At 31.5% G+C, this 27,926-nt stretch overlaps 3 protein-coding genes across 3 annotated transcripts; all 3 read right to left on the bottom strand.

Annotated features, from left to right (window-relative positions):
• On the bottom strand, positions 1–2,979 carry LOC145620926 (glycerol-3-phosphate acyltransferase 1-like). The gene is made up of 2 exons (XM_081675668.1): positions 2,141–2,979; positions 1–1,201 (listed from the first exon to the last, which is right to left on the bottom strand). The coding sequence occupies exons 1-2, from the start codon at positions 2,900–2,902 to the stop codon at positions 308–310; spliced, it is 1,656 nt and encodes a 551-aa protein (XP_081531794.1). The 5' UTR covers positions 2,903–2,979; the 3' UTR covers positions 1–307.
• Positions 2,980–14,461: 11,482 nt separating this feature from the next.
• Positions 14,462–18,076, bottom strand: LOC145621328 (glucan endo-1,3-beta-glucosidase 12-like). Its single transcript, XM_081676069.1, has 4 exons — positions 17,675–18,076; positions 16,003–16,458; positions 15,068–15,098; positions 14,462–14,976 (listed from the first exon to the last, which is right to left on the bottom strand). Exons 1-4 carry the CDS (start codon positions 17,748–17,750, stop codon positions 14,814–14,816), a joined length of 726 nt encoding a protein of 241 aa, XP_081532195.1. The 5' UTR covers positions 17,751–18,076; the 3' UTR covers positions 14,462–14,813.
• Positions 18,077–19,195: 1,119 nt separating this feature from the next.
• On the bottom strand, positions 19,196–25,041 carry LOC145620427 (ribose-phosphate pyrophosphokinase 4-like). The gene is made up of 7 exons (XM_081675104.1): positions 24,814–25,041; positions 23,715–24,030; positions 20,475–20,570; positions 20,291–20,359; positions 20,059–20,187; positions 19,642–19,741; positions 19,196–19,588 (listed from the first exon to the last, which is right to left on the bottom strand). The coding sequence occupies exons 1-7, from the start codon at positions 24,927–24,929 to the stop codon at positions 19,452–19,454; spliced, it is 963 nt and encodes a 320-aa protein (XP_081531230.1). The 5' UTR covers positions 24,930–25,041; the 3' UTR covers positions 19,196–19,451.
• Positions 25,042–27,926: the final 2,885 nt, after the last annotated feature.

The raw sequence follows: 27,926 nt of genomic DNA, 5'->3' as shown, positions 1-27,926 counted from the left end.
AATGTAGTTGTTTGAGAGTAATGGATAACAAAATATTCCAAATTGAAATATATTAAATAAAAAGAATATTACTCATCCAAATAATAATATCCCACCTACTACAATAATATTTAGTGAATTTCGTCTGCGTTACATTGAAATATAGCCAATAAAAAAAGTTGAGATACATACATGATCCAAAAAAAAAAAAAAAAAAAAATCCTACTATTTATATATAACTAATATTTCTAATTTTCTATATCCTAAATTTCATCCAAAAATAGGATAAACATCAAAATAAAAATAAAGATAAAGATATACTATATGATCATGGACCGACCTTTCCTTCATTTCCAGCCAACATTAAGTACTTGTCCTTCCTAGTAAGGGATGTGCACTCAAAATCCAAGGCATTAGCCAATTGTCTTTGCAAATTGTTAGCCACTTCAAAACATGATTTACCACCAGCACAAGTCATTTCTTTTGGCACCTTTCCTAGCACATCTAGGTAGTAAATAGGACTTGGGTTCATTAAAAAGAAGATTGGGTCCAAACATTTTAGCCCACTCGCGGTCGTCCCATAGAACATGGTCACCTTTGTCTCTAAGGCAACCGGTACTATATCATCCGCTAATTCCGCGAATAATGAGCTAAATCGTAACAAGTAGGGTTCCCTACACGTGGTTCCCTCGGGGCATACCACTAGGTCACCTTTACTTAAGAGCCTTTCCATTGTTTCACCGTCAATTTTGCGGTCACGTGTTAGCCGGACGGTTTTTATCGGTGCTATGATTTCTGACGTTTTGCTTAGACTATACGTGACTGCGGTCAAAGGTTTCTTAAGACAAACACCGAGAATGACAGGGTCCAGAAGTGTCCTGTGTGTGCACACGTACAAGACACCTTTATGGCCGTTACTAGGGTTTAGGTTTAGGGATGTCCCCTTGATTCGTAGGCGAATGCCGCTTAGTTGCCCTAATAGATTGGACAACTTAAAAGGCAAGTAAACACCCACAACAACCCTAAAAATGGCAAGAAGAATCCCTAAGGGAAGCCACATGAACATGCAAAAAGTAGCTGATGGTGTAGGAAGAAAAGCTAATCTTCCATCATGAAATATTAAGGGCTTAGGGTATTTGTCCCTTGGCATAATTTTTGATGATGTTATTTCCTCATTTTTGCTGATTTTGTCATCTTCTTGTAGGTCCACAACATATGCTTCCTGCAACATAAATTTAAATAACTTATTACATAACTATAATATTTATCATACACTACATATTTATGATATATCATTAAATGCTATGTGTGTGACAATGATATTTATCTTCTTGTAAGTCAATTATTATTTCTTTTCTTGGTCAAAATTGAAATCATGAAACATGTCAAGAGCCTGAATTACTAGATGCATGATTTGTTGCCTCATGAACAATTGAACACCAACACAACATATTTAAAAAATGATAATTTAAATTTATTACTATACCGCCTCGTAAGTAAAGAGTGGCCTTTTGATGCTTATTTATTAATAATAGGGGTAAAAATGAAAAACACATAGGAAAAATCATAAAAACTCAGTAGCATGACTAGTTAATTATAATATAAATCTTATAAAATACATGAAGAATTTCTAGCACAAAGATTGTTCCATGTAATTTTAGTAAAAAGAGTAAACTAATTATATGGTTGTATCACATCACATTTACAACGATATGAATGAAGTAGACAGAAAAATAAAGTAGATACATATAAAAACCTTAAAATAAACAACATAATTTAGTTTTCTCTTATTTTAAGGTTAGGGGAAATCAAATTTTAGCACTATATTATTTATAATATTAATAAATAAAATAATTGGAAAATCCAAGAAGCATAAATAATAATAATGTAGTGAATTAACTCATTTCTCTTTTTGTTTTCATGCATTATTGATGTATTATAAGGACACCTACTTTAATTAGCAATCACTACAATTCTTGTTGTTTGTTTTGTACTTGTGACATTACCTAACTTTGACTATACTATCCATGGTACGGTTTGTTTTTCCTAAAAATGGATTCTTAAAAACAAACAAATATAGAAATTTATAACAACAACAAATGATTTAACAACTAAAATTGAATTAAAAATTAATAAATTGCAAAAACATAAAAATATTTACCTTGCAAAATTGCATGAAGAAGTGATCGAGAAAGGTTGAATTTCCAATGCAAAAATCAGGTCTTTCATCTGAAAAATACTCCTTAATTGACCTATACTTAACAAGCAAACCTTCATGAGATAAAAGGCCAGAATAGTAATTTCCAATAACGTTCAACTCAGTCCCAAAAACTTGATCAACATTCAAATAATCCTTAAGAAACCCTTCAACCATTACCCTTGGGACACGTGTAAAAATAGCCTTATAATTTGCCCTAGTTAAAGCTTGATAAACATGATAATTTACCTCCTCAAGGTAAAACTTGGGTAAAACCGTCCTTTCAACACAAGCCATATTTTTTACCTTAAGCCCACAAAATGTTATAAAAATCATAACCCTAAGTTGAAAATCATAGTCTAAAAAATAAATAAAGGGGTATGATAAGAGCAAAAGAAATGATCTTATTAAACTACCACCTTCAAAAGCAACTAACATGAAAAATGGGAAGAAAGATTGTGATCTTAATAATGTTCCATTAAAATCACAAACCATAGTATTAAAATGTCGGTCCATTATTTTATTTAAATGTTTTGATAAACTTTGGTACGACGTTGAAGGTGGTTGTTGTTGGTGTTGATGGGTTGTTGTTGATTTAAAAGATGGGCTTTTCAAAAGATGGAAACTATAGTTTCTAATTTTTCTAGCAACGGGAAAACAAGAGTTGCCAAAGAGTTGATAAACAAGCCATTCTACAACTCTAGAAACAACTGCTGGGAACAACATGGTTGTTGTTGTTGTTGTTGTTGTTGTTGTGTTTTTCAAAATTCTTAGAAGTGAATTTTAGAGAGAGAAAGTGAAGAGAGAGAAAGAGAGATAATAGTGTGATGTGTGAGAAGGAAACTAACGAGGGATATGGTAAGGAAGAGAATTTATAGAGAATAAAAACTCAAGTTGACTGAAAAAATGCAACATTTGGTTAGCCACACCGCATGCATTAATTGCGTTTTTAAATCTTTTTTCTTCAATGTTTACCTTTTGTTGTTTTAAGGGATTTTTGGGTAACGCTAGCTACTTAAATTAATTCTAACGGCTATGGATATATATATCATGAAAGTGATAATACAAAGTAATTTAGGCAAAGTAATCTTGGCATATGGGAATTTTTAAAATTAAAGTATAATAATGTGTATGAATGATTCTATAATTACAAGTTAAACCATAAAAGATCGAGGGTGAAAAAGCATAGATGCGCTACATAGGAGTGATTAACTTCGATTCAGTGTTATGTAGTGTTAATATTTTAAGAAAGGAACAAATGTAATATTCTTGAAAAGAAGATGAAGTTGCAAGAAATCTCCTCCGTTTGAATGGAGTAATTTGTATTTTATCCTCTTGGTGTGTTCCGCGAATCAAACATATTATATGAAAGAGCCATTAACATTATATGTAATATTATATGTGAGAGTGCATAGATGCGGCATCTTGTTAGCTAAATACTGTACGCGCGTATTTATTCTTGTCATCACCAATTGACAATGACAATGAATTGGCCATAAATTGCCCAACATATTTTTTTAAAAAAAAAAATCCAAAACAACCTGATTACTTAAACTATTTAGTGGCGATTATACTGAATCCTAGTCAAGGATTTGCAAGGAACGTTTGATCGAGTTCGTATATGGTTTGCTTAAGTTGTATGACAATAACAATAATCATATGGTATAGTATTTTTAGCCTAAATAAGCATCTAACTTGTGTTTTCTTCTCTTCTAGAAGGCAACGAGAATCGGTTATTCTATCATGAATTCATGATGCTTTCAACAATGCTAAACATAAAACATTTGATTGTAATGAAATAAATTGAAATAACATACCAAAAATAAAGATGTATACCCCACTACATTATTTGATGAAACAAAGAATCATAAGAATAATTTGGTACATTCCAAAAAAAAAAAGTAACATGCAAACACTATAAGACGAAGTGTTCTTCAATTTCCTATATAACATTATTACTCATATAATCATATATATAGCATCAAAAAAATAATGCAGTGTGATAACATGCAATGTTGCAACACCACAAATATAAAGTATATAAGTTGGCAAAGTAGTAGTTTGCATAAGATCAGAGTTTAATATATGATACGCGTAGATCTGCATATAAATTCTGTCAAAATTGTAGGATCATATTGTCAGGAATTGCCATTCCTCATTTCCTCATGAAAGAAGTATAATTGAGATCATCAGAAGAGGCACAAAGCTTCTATTTAAATAAACTTATGGAGTGGTTCTTATGACTCAAATTAGTTGTCATGAACCGTCATTTTTTTCGCTGTCTCTCGTGTACAACTTTAGCATATATACATAGTATAAAGTATTTGTATAACGAAATAAATTCTAAAAAGCTAATTGTTAGAGAACCATCTCAACCAAAATCTTAAGTTGATGTTTAAAGCTGGGGAATATGTTTTATACTCTATCATGCCTTCACACACGAGAGCATGATAGACTTGAATGAAGTGTAGATGCAGCATGGCCTCCTAACAGCTCACGCTTAATATATATTCCACTTTGAAAGGAGGGGTGGATGAGATTCGAACTCGTGACCTTTGTGTCAAATTGACTCTGATACTATGTATATATTAGAGGACCAACTTAGCTTAACCTGTCCGAACATAAAATCCAAACATGAATAATTTTTTTAACGCTTTTTTTTTTATTTGACTTCTATTTTGCATAACGATCATTGTCCAAACATAAAATCGTAACATGAATAATGTTTGAGACGTGTTGATTTGACTTCTATTCGACATAACGATCATTGTCCAAACATAAAATCGAAACATGAATAATTTTGGTAACGTGTTGATTTGACTTCGTTCTATTTTGCATGACGCTCATATCATCACGGTCCAGACATAAAATCCAAACGTGAAGAATTCTTGTGGAGACATGCATACAGTATTATTAGACGGAGGGAGTAAATTAAATTTGATGACAAAAAATAGTGTGAATGAACAAATAATGTTATCCTTGGAATGTGTGTTATAGGTGATACCAAGTGGAGGCAACATAATAAAGAGAGGTGTAGAGATGATAAAGACTTGCACCCCGTTGACATGCTTGTGTTAGTTTGCGTGTGAGAAAGGAGCTGACTACGAATTCAATTTACCACCGGCGCGGCTATATTTCCGAGGCCATCCCACTAAAAGTCTACGCTATCTTTCACTTATTATTACCAACTAACCGTGTTGTTGTCATGTTTTTAAGTCAATGTTTCATGTTGGGTGGTGTTGATAAGGTATTATAGGTCTTAATTCATATGAGTACTACAAATGTTGGTATATATATCGATCAATATTTAGATATTTTGGTACAAAAGTTTCGAATTGTGACCACATTGTTCTAATTGTAAAAGGGATATGAAAGAAAAGTGTCGTATATGTACGTAGGTACGTCCACCACTTCATTCTTAAAACTCTTCTCTAGCTCTATCTTTCTTATATGATCATGTAGAGGTTAGGTGAGGTAGAGGGAGATCGAAATAACTTGGTTGAAATGAGTTAGGAGGGATATGAAACATATGAATTTGCACAATGCGAAAATGGGTTATTTGATGATCGAAAGGGATAGATAAGAAGATTTTTGTGGATGACTCGGAATAATTACTTTTGGTTTATGTAGCCGACCTCACACCACTTACGGGATTAAGCTTTGATTGATTAATTGATTGTTAGTTTGTGTGTATGCTAGATGCAATGATGAAGAGATTAGGGCATATCATGTTCACCTTATTTTCACTTACTTTAGATGCGATAATTCTAATAAGTTCAGTTTAAAAAAAAAAAAAAAAAAAAAAAAAAAAAAAAAAAAGTTCTGAAAAGGATAACCAAGTACAAATTATAGCTAAAATAAGTTTTGAAAAATTATGATAAATTGAGGTTAGTTTAGATAAGATAAGATAAGTTTAGATTAGTGAAAATTAGGTGAGTAGAACATGTGCCCTTAGTGATAAGAATATTTGTGATTAATAAATTTGAATCTTGACTTAGAAGATACTTGTACCAGTATATGATTTCAAGGCTAGCTTACATTTATATAATGCTTTTGTAAAAATCCTTGCATGTAATATTAAAGTATATCTACAAGGTCCATTTGATCAAATCAAAATAAATAGCAGAACAAAGATATTAGAGACTTAGAGTACAAAATTAGATTTTTTTTTTTTTTAATAATTAAAAAAAAGGGGTATTTCATTGAAAGGGATAGATAAGATATTTTTGTGGATGACTCGGAATAATTACTTTTGGTTTATGAAACTGTCCTAAAACCACTTATGGGATTAAGGCTTTGATTGATTAATTGATTGTTTGTTTGTGTGTGTGTATGCTAGATGCAATGATAGAGATATTAGGGCCTATAATGTTCATTGTTCACCTTATTTTCACTTGTTTTAGATGCGATAAGTTCTAAAAGTTCAATTAGTTTAGGAAAAATAAGTTCTGAAAAGGATTACCAAGTACGGAGTACATAATTTTAGGCACTTTAACTAGAAACATTTCGTAATACAGTACAACAAGTGACATTTTTACGTTTTAACTGTTAATTAAGTCAATGTTTCATGTTGACTGTTGTGGATAAGGTATTATAAGTCTTAATTCATTCGACTATTTGAGTACTACAAATGTAGGTGTATATATCGATCAATATATAGATATTTTGGTACAAAACTTTAGTGTTGTGACCACATTGTTCTAAATGTAAGAGAGATGGATATGAAAGAAAAGTATCATATATTCATATATGTGTAGGTTGACATTGTCAAGCACGTACGTACGTACACTACTTCATTCATAAAATTTTTTAATATTGTTTGTACGTATGCTAGATGCAAAAGATCTATTTAGTGATATATAAGAATATATAAGAATATTGGTTGTCAAAAAAAAGAATATATAAGAATATTGGTAATTTCTCGAAATTATTTGATAAATTTGAATCTTGTCTTGAATTTGTATATGATTTTCAAGGCTAGCTTACAAAATGCTTTTGGAAAAATTCTTGCATATAATAAAAATATACAAAGTACACAAGCAAGATCCGTTTGATCAATTAATCAAAATAAATAGAACAAAAACATTACAAAACTAGATAAAAAAACATTACAAAATAACTAGCATTTCAAAATGAACCTACATATTATAAAGAAAAAGTTACACAAAGATCAAACATATTGGTAAAAACTAAAAAGTTTATTACTACAAGTCAAACTGAAAACATTAGGTATGACGATATGACACGTGACATTTTACATTTTTAATTCTATATCTCTTACGGAGTACATTATAGGCAAATTAATAGTTATATTAACAAACCTTCCTAGAAGGTATGCGATCGAGATGCCCAAGTTAAATTATTCATGAACACATGATCGATCTAGAAATCATAGAATAAAAATTGGGCCGATGCAACTCACTACTAGACAGTATATAAGTATATTGCATAACTGTATGAATTCTTCTCTATTAAGAACAAGAATATTATAATAAAAATTGCAAGTCAAAGAAAAGAAGAGCAATATAAAACTTTATAGATCATAGTTTATAGATATACATTTACTCCAAATCTAGTTGGTTGATGTAATAAATATGGACTATCTAATGGTAGATTTGAAGGAATAGTTTGTCACAGTTGACAATGTAATAAAGCAATACTATGTAGTACTACTATGTCATGTGATATACCATCCTTAATTAGGCAACAGTTGCCTTTTTAATCTTTAATTAATATAGGAGTATGTATCTTTTTCTGTTCCCTTTTATTAAGAGATGGAAATTTTAATAATTAATTAGTATAACTTTAATAAAGTAAAATTGAATTTGAGCCATGCATGCAATATATGGATGTAGTAAACTTTATTGAGAAGAAACTCAAGAAAGTAGTTGGTTCACACATAAATTGTGATAATCACTCTCTTCTTCTGAATTATAAGTCACAAATTATCACTAAAGTATTCATGCTAGAATTGCTTATAAGTGTAACTTAGGGTCTGTTCTCTTACGTTGAAATTCAGTTCAGTTCAGTTAAGCTGAGTTCAGTTTAGTTCAGTTCAACTCAATTCAGTTCAGTTCAGTTCAGCTCCTAATTTCCTTCTCTTATAAAATATTCATTTCAGTACAGTTTAGTTCAGCTGAATTCAGTTCAGTTCAGCTGAGTTCAGTTCGGTTCAATTCAGTTCAGTTCAGTTGAGTTCAGTCAATTGAGAACAGGCCCTTAGTTAGTGATTCATGTATTGTATTGTTGTAGACCTTTCTATGTATGTTCTAGTACGTATGTATGTGTTGTTGGGGTAGTCGTACACTTGTACAAGTTTATTGGAGTGATTATAACACAAAGTATGAGTCATGAGAAAAGCTTAATTAGTTATAGTCAAATAGTTACATCAAATGTATATATCAATTACCAAATAAAGTAAAATACAAATTCAAGTTATGCTTTATTGTATGGATTAATCTAGAAAATGATCATGTGAGTGATGAGAACTATGTAAGAGCCTTTGTTTTGTCAGGTAAAAGCTCAAACCCTACTGTTGTTTTAGACAAGACACTTGAAAATAAGGGGAAAATCATGGGAAGCTATACCTCTAAACATACACCCTCAATAACATTCGAATTCCAAACATCTAGGATTTAAAATATAAATCCTACCAACTTATAATCACCCAACTTGATCCGTATATTTATTTGGCTCTATCAACTCTATATACTCCCTCCGTTTTTTTTATATGCATCTGTTCCGAGTGAACACCGGTACAGATAATCTTCGTGGGTTGGTAAAAGTTTACCGTCCAATTACGCACCTGCACAGTCAACACAGATAAGCTAACCCGGGGGTTATCCGGGAATAACCTCTCCGATGCTAAAGTTAGCAATCCGATAAGAAGAAAGAGTAAAGAGAGAGAAAGTGTTTAGGTAGAGAGAGAAAGAGAGTAAGTAAAATTGTACCTTTAGGTGAACATTTGCTTGGGTATATATAGAGAAACAACCAAGCTGGTGCCACCTATAACGATAGGTGGCAAACCGACCTCGTAGGCAGCAGGTGCCTATGTGGCCTCAAGCAGCTCTCCACGTGGCCGGTAGGAAGGCCGTTATGGATTTTTGAGCTTACGTGCAGTGCTAATTAACAGTTGTTTAGCGGCAGAAGGAGATATTATCGGCTATTTAACTGTTACTATCGGTATCATCCCGTACAGCATCACTTTGACAATTGCACTATTTATATACCATGGTTGACTTAATTTTTTCACCTCTAAAAAATGAATAAATGTTATTATATTATATATCATTAGATTCGTCATAATGTCTAGTTTCATAATATAGTTTTGTTACAATTTTTACTAATACACAATAAAAGATATTTATGGTCAAAGTAGCGTCTTGACAAATATACCGGTCAAACTGATGTATATAAAAAAAATAAAATAAAAAAATAAAAAAATAAAAAAATAAAAAAAAAAAAAAAACCAGAGGGAGTACCTCCTTATGGAATTTCAATATCTCTTTTCACACTATAGTTTGCAGGTTTCCAACATACCTTACATAGTTATATGTCCTTACTCATATGGATTTTCTGGGTGAATCACAATAATTCATTATATCTCTTATATATATTGGATCTTGCTAACAAACGCCCTTAGGGCTTTTGATAAGCATTTAATATACTATCTAAAGTGGTACTCGTATTATTTAGGAAAGCATGACAAAATTACGCGTCGATCGGTATAATTAATGCTCATTTTGATTTAATCTTTCTACTTTTAGTTATCTTATCCGACGCCCCCGAGACATCCGTTAGCTTTTGTCATATATATTACGACCCACTTTCTTAAGCAGATAGAAGTATACGCAACGAAAAACATACTCATCTGTTGATAAGTTAAACATCATATGATATTATCAAACTTTAAATTATGATCCACAATCTTTATGATGTTCAGAGCCCCTCAATTATTTTCCACCTTTTTTTTTTTTTTGACAATGATTATTTTCCACTTAATAATAATAATAGACTACATACTGTACATAATAAATAAAAAATGAAGTATATGTAAAATAGTACTTACTGTAATTACCGTGGTCACACATTTTCTGTTAATAATTTGGTGAAGAAGACGCAATCATTTGATGCAAATGCTAGTGGGTGTTGAAACAGTGTAAAAATTAAAGTGATCGATCAAACAAATTCATTCTGTTTAATAATTTAGCTGGAAGAAATGACATAAATTTGATGTTTCACACACATTTGCTGCTGCTTCATACTCTCATGCATGCACAAATTTATTTCAAAGCTACTTTGCGTGACCATCACTTTTCATTTTTAACTTTACCTATTCAAATTATTCCACATTATTCATCTACTGTTGTTCAAGTTGGTTCACACATAAACAAGGGGTAAACATTATTCTTGTTGCCTTGTTGGATTTGGTAGATGGAATTTTGTAGTTTGTACGTGCATCTCCGTTCAACTTAATTGCAATAGTCTGATTGACACACTTGTTAATGTACAAGTTTGACTATTAGTATCTCTATTTATAAATTAGTGAAAATAATGAGAAGTTAATTTTTTAAGGATATACGTTGCGATAAATCTTAAACCATATAGTAGTATACTAACATTAGTTTTCATATGTTGGTAAAAATTTACGGTCAAAAGAAAATATATGAATAGTGAAAAGGCTAACATGGTGCACCTAATCTGAATCAGAGAGAGTATATTGTTAACTGTAGAGTGTAGGATGGATGGAAGCCGGGGTTGTTTCAAACAATTTGGAATTCCGTTCAATCTCCTCTTTCGCATATAGTGCTGAAAGGCTACAACATTTTTCTCATGATCTTCCAAAGGACTTAATAATCAAAAACATGCACGCACCATGCATTCGAGCCACACGCTAAGCAACCAACATACATCTAGCCATATGAATATATGATCCATTCATTCTTCAAGAACACCATATATTAAGGGCCTGTTCTCTTCCGTTGAAATTCAGTTCAGTTCAGTTCAGCTCAGTTAAGCTCTTATGTCTAATGATATTGCTAATGATATAAAGCCAAATTTCATTTTTTTAAGCTCTTATTACAACGACGACGACAACAACAACAACAAATAATAATAATAATAAAAATAATAATAATAATAATAATAATAATAATAATAATAATAATTATCAATAAATAATAATAATAATAATAATAATAATAATCATGAATAAATAATAATAATAATAACAATAATAATACTAATAATAATAATCAATAATTAATTATAATAATAATAATCAATAATTAATTATAATAATAATAATAATCAATAATTAATAATAATAATAATAATAATAATAATAATAATAATAATAATAATAAGAAGTTCATTTGTATATACACATAGGTATAGTAATATGTAATCAAAGAGCACTAATCCGTAGTTAAAAATCACTAATTAATAAATTCAGTTCAGTTCAGTTCAGTTCAGTTCAGTTCAGCTCAGCTCAGCTCAGCTCAATTCAGTTCAGTTTAGTTCAGTTGATTTCAGTCAATCAGAACAGGCCCTAAATGTCTATATCCTACACACATTGTTGTAAACCTTCCTTTTGCAATTTCTGTTTTGGATGGTGATATTATGGGCCTAGTCCAAGGCCGTAGCTTTTGAGAGACTATATTATTTAATTATATACTCCTAGACTCTAGTGTAGCTATCTATCCCTACACCCCCATCCCTAAACAATACATAAACAAACCCAACAACCTCATTTTCTGTACACACTTTTTACCCACCTATAGATAAAAAAAAAAAATATTCAAATCATCATTTCATTTCATTTTCTCTCTCCTTACCCATTTTCTCTCTCTAAACCCATTGATCTACTTTTTCAAACCCAAAATTTCTACGAATTTGAGACAAATTATCAATAAAAATTGTTCAATCACTACAAAATTCAACAAAACAAGATTGAAATTCGAAAGAATAAGTGGTTTTGTTCATATTTGGTTCAAAAAAGAGTATGAAACCTAAGTTTTACTAAAAAAAATTTTGTTGTGATTGTATTTCAAAACAATTATTGAAACATCAACTGCGGAAAATGCATCATGTAAGTATTTACTATAGTTTTAGTAATTTTTGTTCAAAAACTAGTAAATCAAATCATTACATTCTTCATTTTTTTTTTTTTTTTGTACAACAATGAAAACAGTTCCAGAAAAGAAAAACAAAGATTCTGGAAGAATGTAAGTATTAATAAAATTAATTCGTAGTGAAATTTTTCTTTTGATGAATGTTCATTTTCATTTTGATAAATGCTCATTTATACATTAGTATACTATCATTCACATGTTTTTTTTTCGAAAAACTCTCATTTAATTAATACAAATGCTCATTCAATTCATATGTATTTAATAATTTATAGTCATTCGTGTAATAATGTTCCTTTTTTCATAGTTTGAAGTGGAGAATTATTTGATAAATGTTCGTTTTTATTTTGGTAAATGTTCAATCACATAATAATACATGGTCATTCAAAATTTCACATATTAACATACGATTATTAGAACATCAAAGGTGTTTGATGAATGTTCATTTTTATTGCAGTACGAAGGAAATAGTTTTAGAGAAGAACATAAAAAATCTTGAGAAAAGTAAGCATTAATTAAACTAGTTCATAGTGGGTTTTTTATTTAATAAATTTCTTTTCCATTTTGATAGATGTTCATTTGTATATTAGTATACAATCATTCACATGTTAATAGATAATTAAACATGTAACAAATGAACACATATAATGGCAATAATGGTCAGTCACAATAATGCATTTGATCAATTACAGTTAAATTACCATATGTAAAAATATATATGATCATCTATAGTTACATAACTGAACATTATTTATGAAACTACAAAACATTGATAATCAATAAAAGTCACATGTACAACTTATAATCTCATAAACACAAATATATATATATACACACACACACACACACAACACATTATTATAAATAGACAAAATAACAAATTTTAAAATATGTTCACTAGTTAAAATATGTATGAGCGTCTTTAAAAGAATAAAAATCATTGAAATTCACGTGTACAACATTTATATTCAAATACAACTACAATAAACCTATAGTTAACTATTGAAAACAAACATCAAACATAAATGAACATTGGATGATGGAAATGTTCACTTTCGTGTTTATGAAACAATTACATGTAATAGTATAGCTATATGGAAATGCATTATTGTTGTAATTAAATTGAATTTATTTTATATTAGAAATTATTTTTAACAACTCTTTATTTATATAAATACAATTCTAAGACGTATGTATTTTTATACATCTTACTATAAAACTTACACATAGCTCTTGAAATGAACATTTAATGATACAAAAATGAACATATGTTGAAACACGAATAAACAAAAATGTACATTGGATGATGCAATACTTCTAATAATAAAAATGATTTGAACGCAGCAATCCATATAAATAAATAAATTTGCTCTCATTTTTATTGATAAAAAAATTCTTAAAATGCAATTCATAAAATGTACTTCGTATTAGTTTGAACAAAAACTCCTTATTATAAAAATGAACATCTAATGATTTATAAATGAACATTTACCAATATAGAAATGAACATATTATAAAAATTTACAGAAAATTCATAAATGAAAAGGGGCGGGGGCGGGGCACGCGTGGAGGGGTGGGGGTGCAGGCAGTTTTCCCTGCCGTAGAGTCTAGGTAAAAATTTGTACTTCCTCTGTTTTTTTTACTTGACCTGTTTCTTTTATCACGTTTGCCAATGCAAAACTTTAACGATCAATAACTTTAATTCTCCATAAGTAAAAAATTATAAAAGTTATATATTATGATAGTACTTATTGAGACGAATTCAAAAAGATCTCACATGAATTTTTTTTTCCTTACATATTATTCACAAAAGACGGTCAAAGGAGGGGTGGTGAATAGTGTAAAAGTCAAAGCGGGTCAAGTAAAAAAGAACGGAGGAAGTATATATTATTCGAACAAAGGGATTCAAAGCCCAAACCCGGCCTGCAATTATCTAATCCCTCACCTCTACACACCATATGCCAAAGGGGAGTGCTTCCATCTCAATTCTCATCTACATCACTCTTTTTTTGTACCTGATAGTTGTAACTTCTATGGCAAAAACTTACAGAAAATGCTCCTTATTTCATCTTACAATTTACAAGTCATGTTTCGTATCTTCCTGAATAGCAATTTAGCATGACTCAAATTAATTTTGGTGCCCTTTACCAACGTCTAATTGGTTAAAATGTTTCATTCTCAATCAGTCAAACTTACAAGCAAAGTTACTACATAAATACATACCACAAAAGGCACAAAGCACAACCTAAATGCTGGTTATAAACTCAAAAATTATAAACATCGCTAACCTACACTTGCCCTGCTGTCACAGGGCAAAGAATCAAACAGCGCACTTCAGCCGGAAACAAGTAAATAGATAACCTGACTTACATGATTAAGCTGCCCCTCAGATTGCTAATACATGGAAAACATATCCTACACGGCTAAACATCTTCATAACTAAAATTTTCTACAGAATTATACCAGTGAACGAGCTTCTTGAACTACTCCTTTACGATTAACAATGTCTACTGGCCATATCTTAGCATAAGAACCATGAAACATAAGGATCTGGAAAGATATGAAACCTTGCTATCAAGGGTTGCTGCTGAACTAGACGGTCCAGGTGGTCCCACGCCAAAAACTGTGGAGACGTTTTGATTTGTAGTGTCTAGCACAGATGAACTCGTGCTGCAATCAGAGAAACAACTTACAGTTAATATCTGATTCAGACAAAATAAAGCAAGGAAAAGAGAATACACTAAAACATATGCATATTCACCTTGTAGAGGGATACTGGCATGTTTCAGTACCTGAAATATGATCAAGAGGTATATTGTGACATCAGTACAGAGCGAATATGAAGTATAACTATTAAAGGTAGTACAAAAATTCATCAGAAATGGTGACATTTTATGCAATAATGATAAGTTTCCATTCGTAAATTTAATTAATGAACAAATACAAAAGTTAGCCAAAAGTAACCGACTGTTCTAACGTTGTTTACTACTTTATCCCTAGTGAAAGTTAGCAGAGTCTATAATATAACCAGCTTTATTAAAAATGTACTTAAAAGGTACCACGGGTGATTAGAATAATTAGTGGCTAAGGCCTCAGATAAGTGGAAGTCAAAATCAGGCACATGGAGAGCAAATTTGCACTTTGCAGCACCAGTATTCACTAAGTGCAATCACATTGCATCACAATGCAATTCACAATAAACTATGATTAGTATAAAGTGTCTCACTCTCTCGAAGGCCAGAGATCTGTTTTGGAGACCTTAAACTTGAAATCTCGAGGAAACTTGAGTAAACTTTTCCTTAAAATGACTAGCAAAATGCTCCCCTCGCGTGGTTAATTGAATTTCCATTATGATCATATACTTTCTGTGCAGCTAAAATGTATTAATTATTCACAATACAAAAAACTTGATCATTTCTACACGAATTCATCAATGTTTTAGTTTTAGTTAAAATATAAAAATTGTACATTATTTCTCCTTTTGCAACATATGCTTAATGCACTTTCTGTGTTAAATATGATTGACATGTATCCTATTTCATGAACGGCCCAATAAATTTCATGTAGATTGTATTCAACATGTTTCAGTTCAATAAAAAATAAAAAAAGACATAACGAAAAAACAAAATATAGGCTGCACAAAAGAAGAAAAGCACAAGTGAAAATAGGAGAAAAAAAGTGAAGTGTTGATCATACTTGGATTAGTGCTGGTGACAACAGCAGTACCCCCAAAATTACAGCTATTTGGAATTGGGTTCTTCTGGTAGTACGTGTTGAATGCATAAGAAGCGTGATCATGGAGTGTATTAGGGTAATAGCAACTCCCACCAGATTGAATTGCAGTGCAATCAGCACCACCATGGCCACACGCATAGTCTAAAGCCATCTGCAATGCTAACCGAGCAGCAGTTTGGCTGGCAACACACCAGCTAGCACCTGAGTTAACAGGTGAGGATGTGGTTGGGGTAGCAAATGGAACCCACTTAGGCGGGTCTTCAGGGATTGAGTTTGGATTCAATACAGGAGCAGTTGACGCGCCTGTGAAATTAATAGTTGGTACAGTTGTAAGAGGCGATGTGATGTCCTTTTGGATAGTTGCTTCAGTAGGAACCTCACCAGGTCCAACTCCTCCCCATATTATAGTACATGAAACTGACAGACCAAGAACAAAAATCGATGAGAGGATAGTAGAGATGCCTTACTAATTAAATCACACCTTAATTTATGTGAAACTTACTCTAAGCAATAATGTACATATATAACAAATTACATCAGAATATATATATTCTGATATGCTTTTATAGAACAAACACTTCAGTTCATCAATTAGGGGCAGCTATACAAGTACATTCCAGGTTTAAATCCTAAAATTCTTCAACAAGTCCAAGTGATCAAAAGTGAACGGAAAACAGCATTAAAGCAAAGCTTAACATGAAACCTAACATATTTTTTCTTAGGAACAGTGAACATACAATGTTAAGCAATGATAAATCTATCCTCGAGATTGGACTATCATAGTTTCATTAAATTAACAAAGTGATGTTTCAAGTCTTGAAGATTGATCAAGAGTTCCTCGACCAAGATTGGACTTCAAATGCTTTAGCCTAAACTCGAATATACCGAAACAAGTTGTACAAATAACTAATCCTTAGGATGACGTACACATTACAAATGGTTAGTTCCTAGTGTACATGATGACAAACAAAACATAAAAAATGACCAACAAACAAATCGAATCACAAAGCAGATAAATGCTTACTTCCTAGTTTAGGCCAATTACTAGAATATTTGTCCACTATAATTAGCAATCAAATATGCAACTTCTGACCATGAGAATCTTAATAATACGACAAACTATCCAAAAAAAATTAGTTAAAATATTAATTTAATCCCTCAATCCTAAGTTCACCAAGAACATTAAGAAAGGCAACAAACGCAGGATGCCGCAAATTACAAACTTTCTTTTTCACCTTTCTGGGTTTCTTCCACTCAATTTTTACTCAAATCCAACATGAACATACTATGAACAAAAAAATTGTAGAAACCCAACATGAATCGTGTATAATTGTATATGCCGGTCAAGTTAAAAATCAAATCCCATCTACATCATTGTCTTATATAACCACCTAGCTAAACAACAACTCAAGAAAACAGGACATAGCATTTCCAAAGGACTAGCCTAGAAATCAAATCTCGTCTATATCATTGTCATTTGCCACGATATAGCATAACATCAAAACAAGACTAGGCAATTCCAAAGTGAGGACCAAGACCAAGTAACAACAAATAATGATGAAAAACAAAACAACTACTAAAAAAACAAAGAAAACAAAAAAAATGTGGACCAATAAAGCAGAGAAAAAATCACCTGAAATGAAGAAAAGAGGAAGAATGATGAAGAGTGAAGAAGCAGAGGAGTGAAACAAAAATACCCTTTTACCCATTTCAAGATTTTCAAAGAAATTAAAGGTTCAACAATAATTATAAGTGATTGATTACCCAAATGTAAGAGAACAATAAAGCTGCCATAGTTTTCTGACCTTATCTTTTTGTAATATATTTAAAAGGGAAAATGAAATAGGGGTAGATTAGAGAAATAGGATAAAATATAGGACAGCTGAATATTTGTAGAAGCTAAGGTTTGAAATTCAAAAGAGAAAGAAGAAAAAGAAGGAGAGAGAAAGGTTGAGAGTGGTGGAGACATTGTGGGTGGTAGAAAATAAGATGAAAGGAAGGAGCAAACAATGGGGGGAGGGGAAAAGAAAGAGAGAAGAATGAAAAGCAAGAATTGTTTGTAATATTAAGTGATGATAGTAATGATGACCTTAATTAGTGATTGCCCATTTTCTCTTCTTTTTCATGTTTCTCCTTTTTCTTTTCTTCCTCTTCAAAGTCTTCATCTTTAGTACGAAGTACTCCGTATTCAATCTATAGAGGTGTAGAAAGGTGTCAATTCAAATGATCGGATCAGCTTCGGTGAAGTCAGATCGAGTAAATTTTTATAGTTGAATCATGCTAAATTATTGTGTTCACGCGAGTCAAAATGTAAATTGAATAATTTTCGAGCCAGTTTCGAATCGAGTGTGGTTTTGACACCTCTGGTGTAGAGTATGATATTTGGTGACGCTTAAGGGATGACATATGGGTACATAATTTTGCATCATATACGTCTTAGTTGAAACAAGTATAGATGATATAATGGGCGGTTATTCATGATCCACTAGTCATGAGTAATACAAAGTACATAGATAGTGAATATAAATCATATTTACCCTCGTATTCATTTGTTTGCTCTATATCCATTCATTTGTCCAATCTCAATCATGTTAGCTTTGTAACATTATGTATCGTTAAGAAAATTAATATTAATCCAGAATACAAATTGAAAGTGTATTAATGACAAAAATAACATAAAAAATTGTGGTAGAGATTGTAAAAATCTAAATGTAGCCTTAAAAATGGGGCAAAATGAGTTTTAAAGTATGCAAGGAAAAAAAATTGGAAAAGAGTGAATAGAAACTTTGCTTTGTGCTTGGATTATTAATTTGTTATTACTCGTATATGAGATCTTAGCCAAGTTAAAGTCTGTAAATTAATGGTTATAAAAACACCAAAAAAAGTTGAACAGCCGGTGCCGCAGTCTTAGGGGGCTAGAAGCCCAAAGTCCAAGAAATAGGGAGAAATTAGTCAAAAGTTCTATTCCTTTTTTGTATTTTATTTGATTACTTTTGAAATTATATGCATTACAGAATTTTAGAGTATCTAAAGAAATGATGATAAACAAAATTTTGGATTATAAAAGGCATTTAATTTGATCACTAAAGTATCTATTTTTATTTGTAAAGCAATAAAATTATCTTGATACTTTTTTCATCTTATACCCAACAACTAGGACATAATAACTGAGTAATAGTACCTTCAGATTCAGGAAGTGTTCACCTGTCTCAACAATAACTGATCTACAAGCTACGGCTGATACCGATACTGAACCTACTGAACTCGAAACTGAAGGAGGTTGCAAAGCAACTCTGCCTCATAAATCTGTTTTTCAAATGAGTATATCTCCTTGATGTAACCATGACATAATACAAATTCGCATAACCTTACATTATCACTTATTCCGGGCAAAAAGCTCTGTATCTTTTTCATATTTGAAGAGCATCAGCAATTGACCCAGCAAGGCTCAGAACTTCGAAAGGAGCTCTATTTGCAATTGCCTTTACAGTACGAGGACAAGAATCCGTGATCCAAAAGTTATAGATTTTGGAATCAAGAATAGATACTATGTTGCAATTATGTAATAAATAATCAATAATGGTCGAAAAGAGTATTTACCATCATTTTTATGCGTGAAACGCTCATATGAAGCCTTTGGAAATACAGCATGGGTCACATATGCACTAACCTTCACTGCACCATGTGCGGCCAATACTTTCTGCAGTTTCAAGAACCAAGTCATATACAAGTACTCGTGAAAACATACAGATTTGATTGGTAAACATGAATAATATAAATGTAAGATTCAACTTAAAAAGATGAGTGAAACTTGGAAAACAAATAAATGACCAAAATCTATGAATTCCTGAGTACCAAGCCAAGGTAATTGTTAGCGTAACGTAAGAAGCAAGTCTGCTGTTGTAAAAAAGGAACAAGGTACTGCATTGTCTGCATATGTACACGACTAAATGAAGCCTAGTTTAACACAGACATGATTGCTTATTTGCTTTCTCTCAACAAAGAAAAGAAAAATACCTGACATTCAATAAGAGTACCACCAGATTGTACCAAGTCATCAACAATGACAACGTGACATCCAGCAGGGTTGCCTTCCTTAAGCCTCACTATCCGTTTATCACCTTCACGGACCTTTGCACAAACCACCTGGTTTTGGATGACATGAAAAATTTTAATTGCGATGGAATATGCAGGATTAAGTTGGTAAGAATAGTTGTAATAATCACACATGACATAAAAATACACAGACCGTAGGAAAATGATCTAGCTGTTTGTGGAATCGCTTCCATGCTCCATCATCTGGAAATGCAACTACTATCTGGAACAATATTGTGGAGTAAGCAGTAATTAACATACAGTTGTAAGGACAGTTGAAAATTCTGTGTGGAATTTACATAATGGCCAGTTGAGAAGTGAAAACATATTATAGTAACCTTTTCAGCATCCGGGAGTTGATCAAGGCGCTGCTTCAACAGGGGGATCCCAGTTTCAAACAATGGTAGTACATTGTCACTAAAATAAAACCTTTCCTGCAAAACAGCAAAAATAAAGTGTCAAATACGTGAAAAAAACAATGTATTACAGAAGATTGAGACAGTAGTCAGTAAACAAAACCAGGAAGAAAGCTTCGGATTTGAATTTTATGTAGTCAAACTTTGAAAACCCCGGCGGCCTTTGGTAATTTATATGAAGTACATAAGAAAAAACACTATCATGCAAGATCTTGTTAAATTCTTTTCAATGTGTCATGATGTCAACTTTTTAACAATTTTAAAGGTAATAATGGTCAAAGGTGTACATTGAAGATTTGAAGACTGCACAAAATGCAAACAAGAATATCGTAGTATCAAAAGAAGTATGATAGAAATCATAAATAATCAAGCCAGAAGTTAGGGACCTAATTTTGCATAAATAATAAAGGGAACAGACAAAGTAAATTCACAAATTCGTGATGAATCCAAAATAGGCATATCATGATATCACTTGTTTTACCATGGTCAGGCATTCTTGATAGCATTTCAGAAATTTGCACTCCGGGGAAAATGCTACTATCAATACTCCCTAAAATAGTAAGCCTGATAACTTTTCATTTTCCAATACCCAAGTCAAAAACATAACAAACAGTTTGAATACCCATGATTGAAAACAGCTAGTTTACAAGATAATAGTCATAGTAACCAATCTCGAAGCAATTAGTAAAAATATCTAGCATTAACTATTATATTATCTTATACTTGTATTTTTTGTACTTCTCTTTATAAAGTTTATAATCATATCCTAATCCTACTTATAGTAGTTACATGACTTACATCAGGCTCCATAACAACCGATAATGTAATTATCTAAGTAATAGCCACCTCTCAAGTATTCATTACATGATATTATTACCTCTGATATCCTAATCCTACTTATAGTAGTTACATGACTTACATCAGGATCCATAACAACCAATAATGTAAATATCTAAGTAATAACCACCTCTCAAGGATTCATTACATGATATTAATACCTCTGATATTAAAAAATTACATACCCTCTGAACACGGTTCTATCACAAATTACCCATATTTTATGATCCCCTAATATACGATAAAGATCTGAGAAAAGTTAAATACACAAATCAGATATATAATCAGTGATTTTTTACACTACTCTCTTTGCCCTTTCAACGTACTCTACAGTATTATTGTCTCAATAAGAAGAGAGTAGAGGCGTATGAAAACGTTACTACACATTTTATTTCCTAACACTTACAATGGCAGTTTTTTTGAAGAGAGACAATTTAAAATTGGCATTCAATGACACTGATATATGTATCAAGACTTCAGAAAAAAGTTTTTTTAACTAAAGAAAGAAAATATTGAGCAATTATTCAGATTTACAATGCTACACAGTATAGTATATACCGGCCATGGTATTTTCAACTGAGACAGAAACAAACTTTCTGCAATGACTCTAAACCCTCACAAGCTTTTGTCATTGCATTGACATTATTTTACATCGGTGTTTTAAGCTTCAGTAATTCAAGCCAATCTAGAAAGGATGGTTCCTGAGGCCGGCTCAATGACAGCCTTTCTAAATACTAGCACCTTAACAACATAACATATGTGATGTATGACCTACAACACCTTTTAAGTTCTTGCTTAGATGGTTGGCTCTATTAAGTCTTGTCCCAACTTGTCCAAAATCCCTGTCACTCAAACCCAAACCCATATCACAATAGCCAATACCTGACAAAGGCAAACTAAACAGTACATAGGAACTAAATCCCCAAACCCAAAAATAAGGAGCTCAGATTAAATATATCCCCAAAAATTCTTTATCAACTTTCCATAGTCTGCCTATGGGCTATAGTAATCACTGAACAAACACATCTGAATAATATAGAAAACAAAGGTCATGTCCTAATATTTCCACCAAAACTTCTCAGGCCCTATATGCGTCCAGTTTCTCAATAATATATCTTCTATTTAAGCTGCTTCATATACTATTATAATACAATATTGGTCCTCAACCATCAACAATCACACATTATCTAGAAGTTACCCCCTCTTGTTACACAGATAATATATCATCTTTTTCTGCTTCCCCACTTTTTACTTAGAAGAGAATAGAGAAAGAGCAAGCACTTCACCAGCTACTAGGAACTACAACCTCAGAACAGATAATTGTCCAAGAGGACCAAGGCCTGATCAGTGTTCATCCAACAAATTAGAGTTTGAAGCCTCAATTTATTACCACAATTCAGACCATTCACACTTTGGCAATCAATTCCAAATCAATTGCACGAAGTATGCTGAGTAAGATCATGCAACTCAGTCACTTCAATTCAAACTTTCATGTGTAGTAGAAGAGAGCAGGGAATATAATAAAAAATTATCAGATGATGAGTGTTTTCTTGCAACAAGAATATAGAAAGCTAGCACCCACCTCCAACTCATTCTATTAGCAACAGAAAGAACAGCATTCAACAGAGATACACTGCCCTTTTCTAGTTTCTACAAAACTTATTAGGCTGACTTTTGACAAGTTGGTCTTAGTTACTTTAACGGTAACATTCTTACTATCTGTTGTTCACAACAATAACTCAAAGTGCTACTCTTCCAAAAGACTAGTTCTTACGAAAAAAATGTACTAATGCAATTCACTCCCATCTCCAACATCAACACTATGACATTTTAAGGTTTACTCAATTAACTTGGAAATGGTGAACTCATATTCATATATAAAATATCTCCTATGACTGGAATCAATAGTCACATTGATCAATTAACTTGAACTTGTAATGTAACAATTACTTTAAGCAGAGGTTGAGCTAAAGTTTGTCACAAATCTAATCATAGTGACCACCAGCCCATTCAATCTCTTAAGAGTATGTTGATAGCATATTTCTTTTCATACCAAAATAATGTCATTTCAAAGACCTTCATTTTAATATGACTCTATGAGTGTCAAACCACATATATATTGGCAAAATTCTCAATTAACGATGTTATATATGAAATTTAAAATCAAGAAAGAAAGCATAAATGTAACAGAATTTCAACAAGACCCCCTCATAATACTCAATAAACACAAATATGATCACGAAGCATGTAAAAGAAATTCCAATACTCAAGTATTATGAAAAATTGACAATAAGGAACCAGAATAGAGAACACATTTATTCCAACCTGCAAAGCATGTATGTCATATATGACTACACTAGTTGGTCCACCCCTTGATATTGGAATGTTGGATAATATCCTTGCCATTGTAAAAGCTGTGGCAACATCTCCTTCCTCTTCCATTCTCTCAAAGGATCCAGTTGGAAAAAATGGTAAGACCAAAGTGAAGGATGCAACAAATAGCCGCGGAAGAGCAAATATAACAGACAGTTGTTCAAATATGACTGCTGGTGAGCTAAAAGCAGCCAAAAAGGCAACATGTTGGCCCCTTATATCTTGTGCATTATTTATGAAAAGATTTGGAAAACCGTCATCAAAACTCCTGATACATGATACAATTAATCAGACCTCTAATAGAACACTGAATAAGGGAGGTAAACATGTTGTATAATACAGCTTCATTATTGTCCACAAACCAGATAATTGAGCAAGCCCACTAGACTACCACAAATGAAGACCTATCTATTTTCCCTTATCAAAGAAAATCTAACAAAGTAGTGCATAATTTTCGAGCTCAATAGACAACAACCGAAGGATGAAGGTTGCATTTTCAAATATGCACCAATGTACCATACATTTCACTTTGTAAATTAATCCATTTTGCAAGATATAGCAGGAAATACCTAGGCTTCAAGGCAGACAAATGGAACTTGTAACATTTCCAACAAACAATAACAATTCGCAGCCAAATTGTTGTACAACACGCTACAAACCACTTGCAACATACAAAGAGAAATAAAACTACAAATTATTTACATTTCTTAGATACACCACTTCATTTTGTACCCATGTCGGATCCTCGACACTCCAACAAGGTTATAGACTCTTCTCTTGTATTTCTACATTTAATTCTGGGCTAAAAGTGTGAAAATTATTCATAAAAAAGCCGACTTGGACACTTGAACAAGTACCCAAATCTAAGTAATTTAAAAATAAAAGGGTATCGTTACACTAACCACAAAATTACACATACATGAAATTCCAGGAAATCAGTTAAACCCATGAATCAGAATTATCAATAAAAATTGAAATTAAACAAATTCCGGGTAATGGGTACAAGAAATTTCACAAAAAAAACAATTGAAGCAGAGTAAAAGAGAGAGACCTCCAATTGATGGATTGAAGATTGATAAGATCAGATTGAGCGGCAACTTTACGAGCAAGTTCTTCAGCCTCAACACAGTAAAAGAGCAAGACTTGCTTCTTGTTGGGTTTCTCCATTGTTTTCTCTTTGGGTTTGCTGGGGTTTTTCAGTGTTCTTGCTTTAGTTATATTCTCCTCTCTAGTCAAGCGAAAGAGTGGCGCTGTTACAATATGGAGTGGTCAGTCAAGTAGAAAAAAGTACACTTTATTTTACACTGCTTTTAGGGGAATTTATGCTATTTGCAATTTTGCAAAGCAGGTTACATAATGGAGATAGCCATAGAGATGACAATTGCTTAAACAAACCAAAATTCCATAATTATTCCACTTTTTATTAAAATTCCCTACATACCGTTCACGTCAACTTAATAAAAATAAAAAATAAAAATTTAATTGGTTTCATGTAAAAAAAAAAAAAAACAAACAAACAAACAAACAAACAAACAAAAATCAAGCAAATTTATACTAGTCAGGAAGTATAAAAATGTTACAATGCTACACCTAAACTAATACGGAGTATCAATTTTGAACCTAATTAGCATTTACAACATCAATTATACATTCATTAAGAAAAAATCAAATTAGGGATTTAGGGCAAACTAACCTCTTTCTTTGCATAAGGGCGGTGATTGGCGTCGATGGGGGGTTGCGCACCCACGAGTGAGGAAGTAGAGTTTTTGAGCATTTAAGCGTTTTAATATACGTAGAGCGTTTAAGCCTTTTGTTCAAAACCATTAGGTAGTATATAATTGCCTTTTTGGGGTTTATTAAATTCTTGAGTGCGTCACTATTATAAAAGTCGACTTATTTTTTATTAATCAAAAATTCAAAAGGTTACTTAATTTGAGTTGAGTTAATCGGCCAAGGTTAGCTTATTCATGACAAATTTTCATATTTTTAATAATAAGGGTCTATGTAGTAATCCTCCACTATTGACTTTTCTAAGTCATGCCCCTTTTTTTTTTAGGAAGTTACACATTGTAACTCTATGGTAAAATTAGTAACCATATGGTGACCTTGCCGTACAATTACTAACCATAAGGTGATCTTGGCGTTATGTAGCCATTAATAGGGTTATTGGCCTAAAAGATCCAAATTGAGCTCGTTTTGTGTTAAATAAACAAAGACACACAGATGGAGACATTCCTTGATAAGCAAAACCATTTTTAAGCACGTAAATCAAGAGAAATATTAAAATTAACACCGTTAACAGCTACATAATGCCTAGATTATCATATGATTACTAATTATAACTGTAATAGAAGGTTATAATGTAACTTCACAAAAGAGGGGCACATTTTGAAAAAATCAATAGTAAAGGATTACTAAGCCGTAAAGAAAACAACTAAATTGGTTAATCAACTTGACATCTATCTTTTATCTATACTTATTCTAACACAAACCATAATCACTCACATGCCACATGTCACCACAAATCAATTACATGTCATGTCTCTTAATATTTCATTTTAATTAATTTTTTAAAATAAAAAATTTAGGGTATGTTTGAAATCACTGTTGTTTTTGTTTTTTTTTTTTTTTTTTTTTTTTTTTTTTTTTGTTTTTTACCCCAAAAATAAACAAAGCAGTGTTTGGTAAAATAGCTTAAAAAACAACTTTAAAGCTATTTTGTAAAAACTAAAACGGTAAACCTAAAACACTTCAAAGAAGTTTTTGTTGTTTTTTTTCAAAGCGTATCATCGATTATATCTTCTTCACATCAATATCAGCCAATTGACCAAATTGGTAAATAAAAAAGACCCCTAGCGACAATTTGGTAAAAAAAACTTACTAGGGCGACAATTTGGTACAAAGACCTAATCATATGCGACAATTTGGTAAAAACAATAAATTCCGGCAACATTTAGACCAAAAAATCTATTTTTTTCGACAAACTCTTTAAAAATCATAATTTAATATGTATTTGTGTTTTTAAATTTATTTTTCCTTTTAAAAATTTTGAATTACTATGTCATCTCCTTTTTATTTTGCTAAATAATCCCGATATCAAATTTATTTCCTACCTCTTTTTAAAAACATTTCGTCAATAGGGGGTATGAATCTTAAGTAAAAAATTGATACTTAGGGTCTGTTCTGTTCACCTTATTTTCACTTATTTCAGGTGTAATAAGTTCAGATAAGTTCAGTTAAGGTCTAATAAGTTCAAATAAGGGTTAACCAAGTACAAATTACATCTAAAATAAGTTTTAATAAGTTCAGATAAGTTCAGATCAGTGAAAATCAGGTGAATAGAACACACCCGTAATATGTTTTTTTCTTGAAATTGTTATTTCCATAAAAAAAGGGCGGTAAAAAACCATGAAAAAACGAACTAAATTAAGTATTCGCGAGTAATTTATTGATTTTTTTGTTTTGTTTTGTTTTGTTTTTTTATTATTATTATTTTTTGTGTTAAATGTTGCCTAAGATAATTTTATTTACCAAATTGTCGCTAAGGGTTAACTTTTTTTACCAAATTGTCGGCGGAGTTATTTTTTACCAAATTGTCTTTTAAGGGTTTTTTTTTTTTTTTTTAATTTACCAAATTGGTCAATTGGCCCATCAATATCTCATCTTTCTTCCTCAAACCTTAATCATTATCAAGATTAAAAGAGCAAGCAATTACAGGTACAGAGTGTTTTCCTCTCTCTTTTTAATTTCATTTGCAATCACCATGTTACTCCCTATTGTTCTTTCTCAATTTATAAATTTATTGATGATTTTGTGGTTAGATTTGGTTGTAATCATTTTCTCTGATCAAAACCGGTGATCATTGTTCTTTATTTTTCTGAATTTTAATCGTTCTTTGTCTAATTTGTATATAATTTATTTTAGGTTTTTATATTTGGGGAATTTTTTCTGAAATAATACAAGTACAGTGTTGACTAATTGAATATTCCCTCCGTTTTTAAATACTTGTTCCATCCTCACTAATATTTTTGTTACATTTTTAGCAGTGAACTTAATATTTCACTTTCTTATTTTCTTTGTTAGCAATGTAGCATAAGAAAAATAAAAAAAATAAAAATAAACCCCGCAGGGAGTACAAAACAACACCAACGCATCCAACACAAA

Source organism: Chenopodium album, chromosome 27 (assembly GCF_948465745.1).
Source record: "Chenopodium album chromosome 27, dcCheAlbu1.1, whole genome shotgun sequence".
Taxonomy (NCBI): Eukaryota; Viridiplantae; Streptophyta; class Magnoliopsida; order Caryophyllales; family Amaranthaceae; genus Chenopodium; species Chenopodium album.
The sequence above is the reverse complement of the archived record's forward strand: the minus strand, read 5'-3'. Positions and strand labels throughout refer to the sequence as shown.

Excerpts from the sequence above, each read along its gene's own strand:
- LOC145620926 (XM_081675668.1), bottom strand. The coding sequence starts at position 2,902 with ATGTTGTTCCCAGCAGTTGTTTCTAGAGTTGTAGAATGGCTTGTTTAT. Across the intron at positions 1,202-2,140 it reads TCTTCATGCAATTTTGCAAG|GAAGCATATGTTGTGGACCT; the intron begins GTAAATATTTTT and ends TTTATGTTGCAG.
- LOC145621328 (XM_081676069.1), bottom strand. The coding sequence starts at position 17,750 with ATGGGTAAAAGGGTATTTTTGTTTCACTCCTCTGCTTCTTCACTCTTC. Across the intron at positions 16,459-17,674 it reads TCCTCTTTTCTTCATTTCAG|TTTCATGTACTATAATATGG; the intron begins GTGATTTTTTCT and ends TTGGTCTGTCAG. Across the intron at positions 14,977-15,067 it reads TGCCAGTATCCCTCTACAAG|CACGAGTTCATCTGTGCTAG; the intron begins GTGAATATGCAT and ends CTCTGATTGCAG.
- LOC145620427 (XM_081675104.1), bottom strand. The coding sequence starts at position 24,929 with ATGGAGAAACCCAACAAGAAGCAAGTCTTGCTCTTTTACTGTGTTGAG. Across the intron at positions 20,571-23,714 it reads ATGACATACATGCTTTGCAG|GAAAGGTTTTATTTTAGTGA; the intron begins GTTGGAATAAAT and ends GCTGTTTTGCAG. Across the intron at positions 20,360-20,474 it reads AACTCCCGGATGCTGAAAAG|ATAGTAGTTGCATTTCCAGA; the intron begins GTTACTATAATA and ends ATATTGTTCCAG.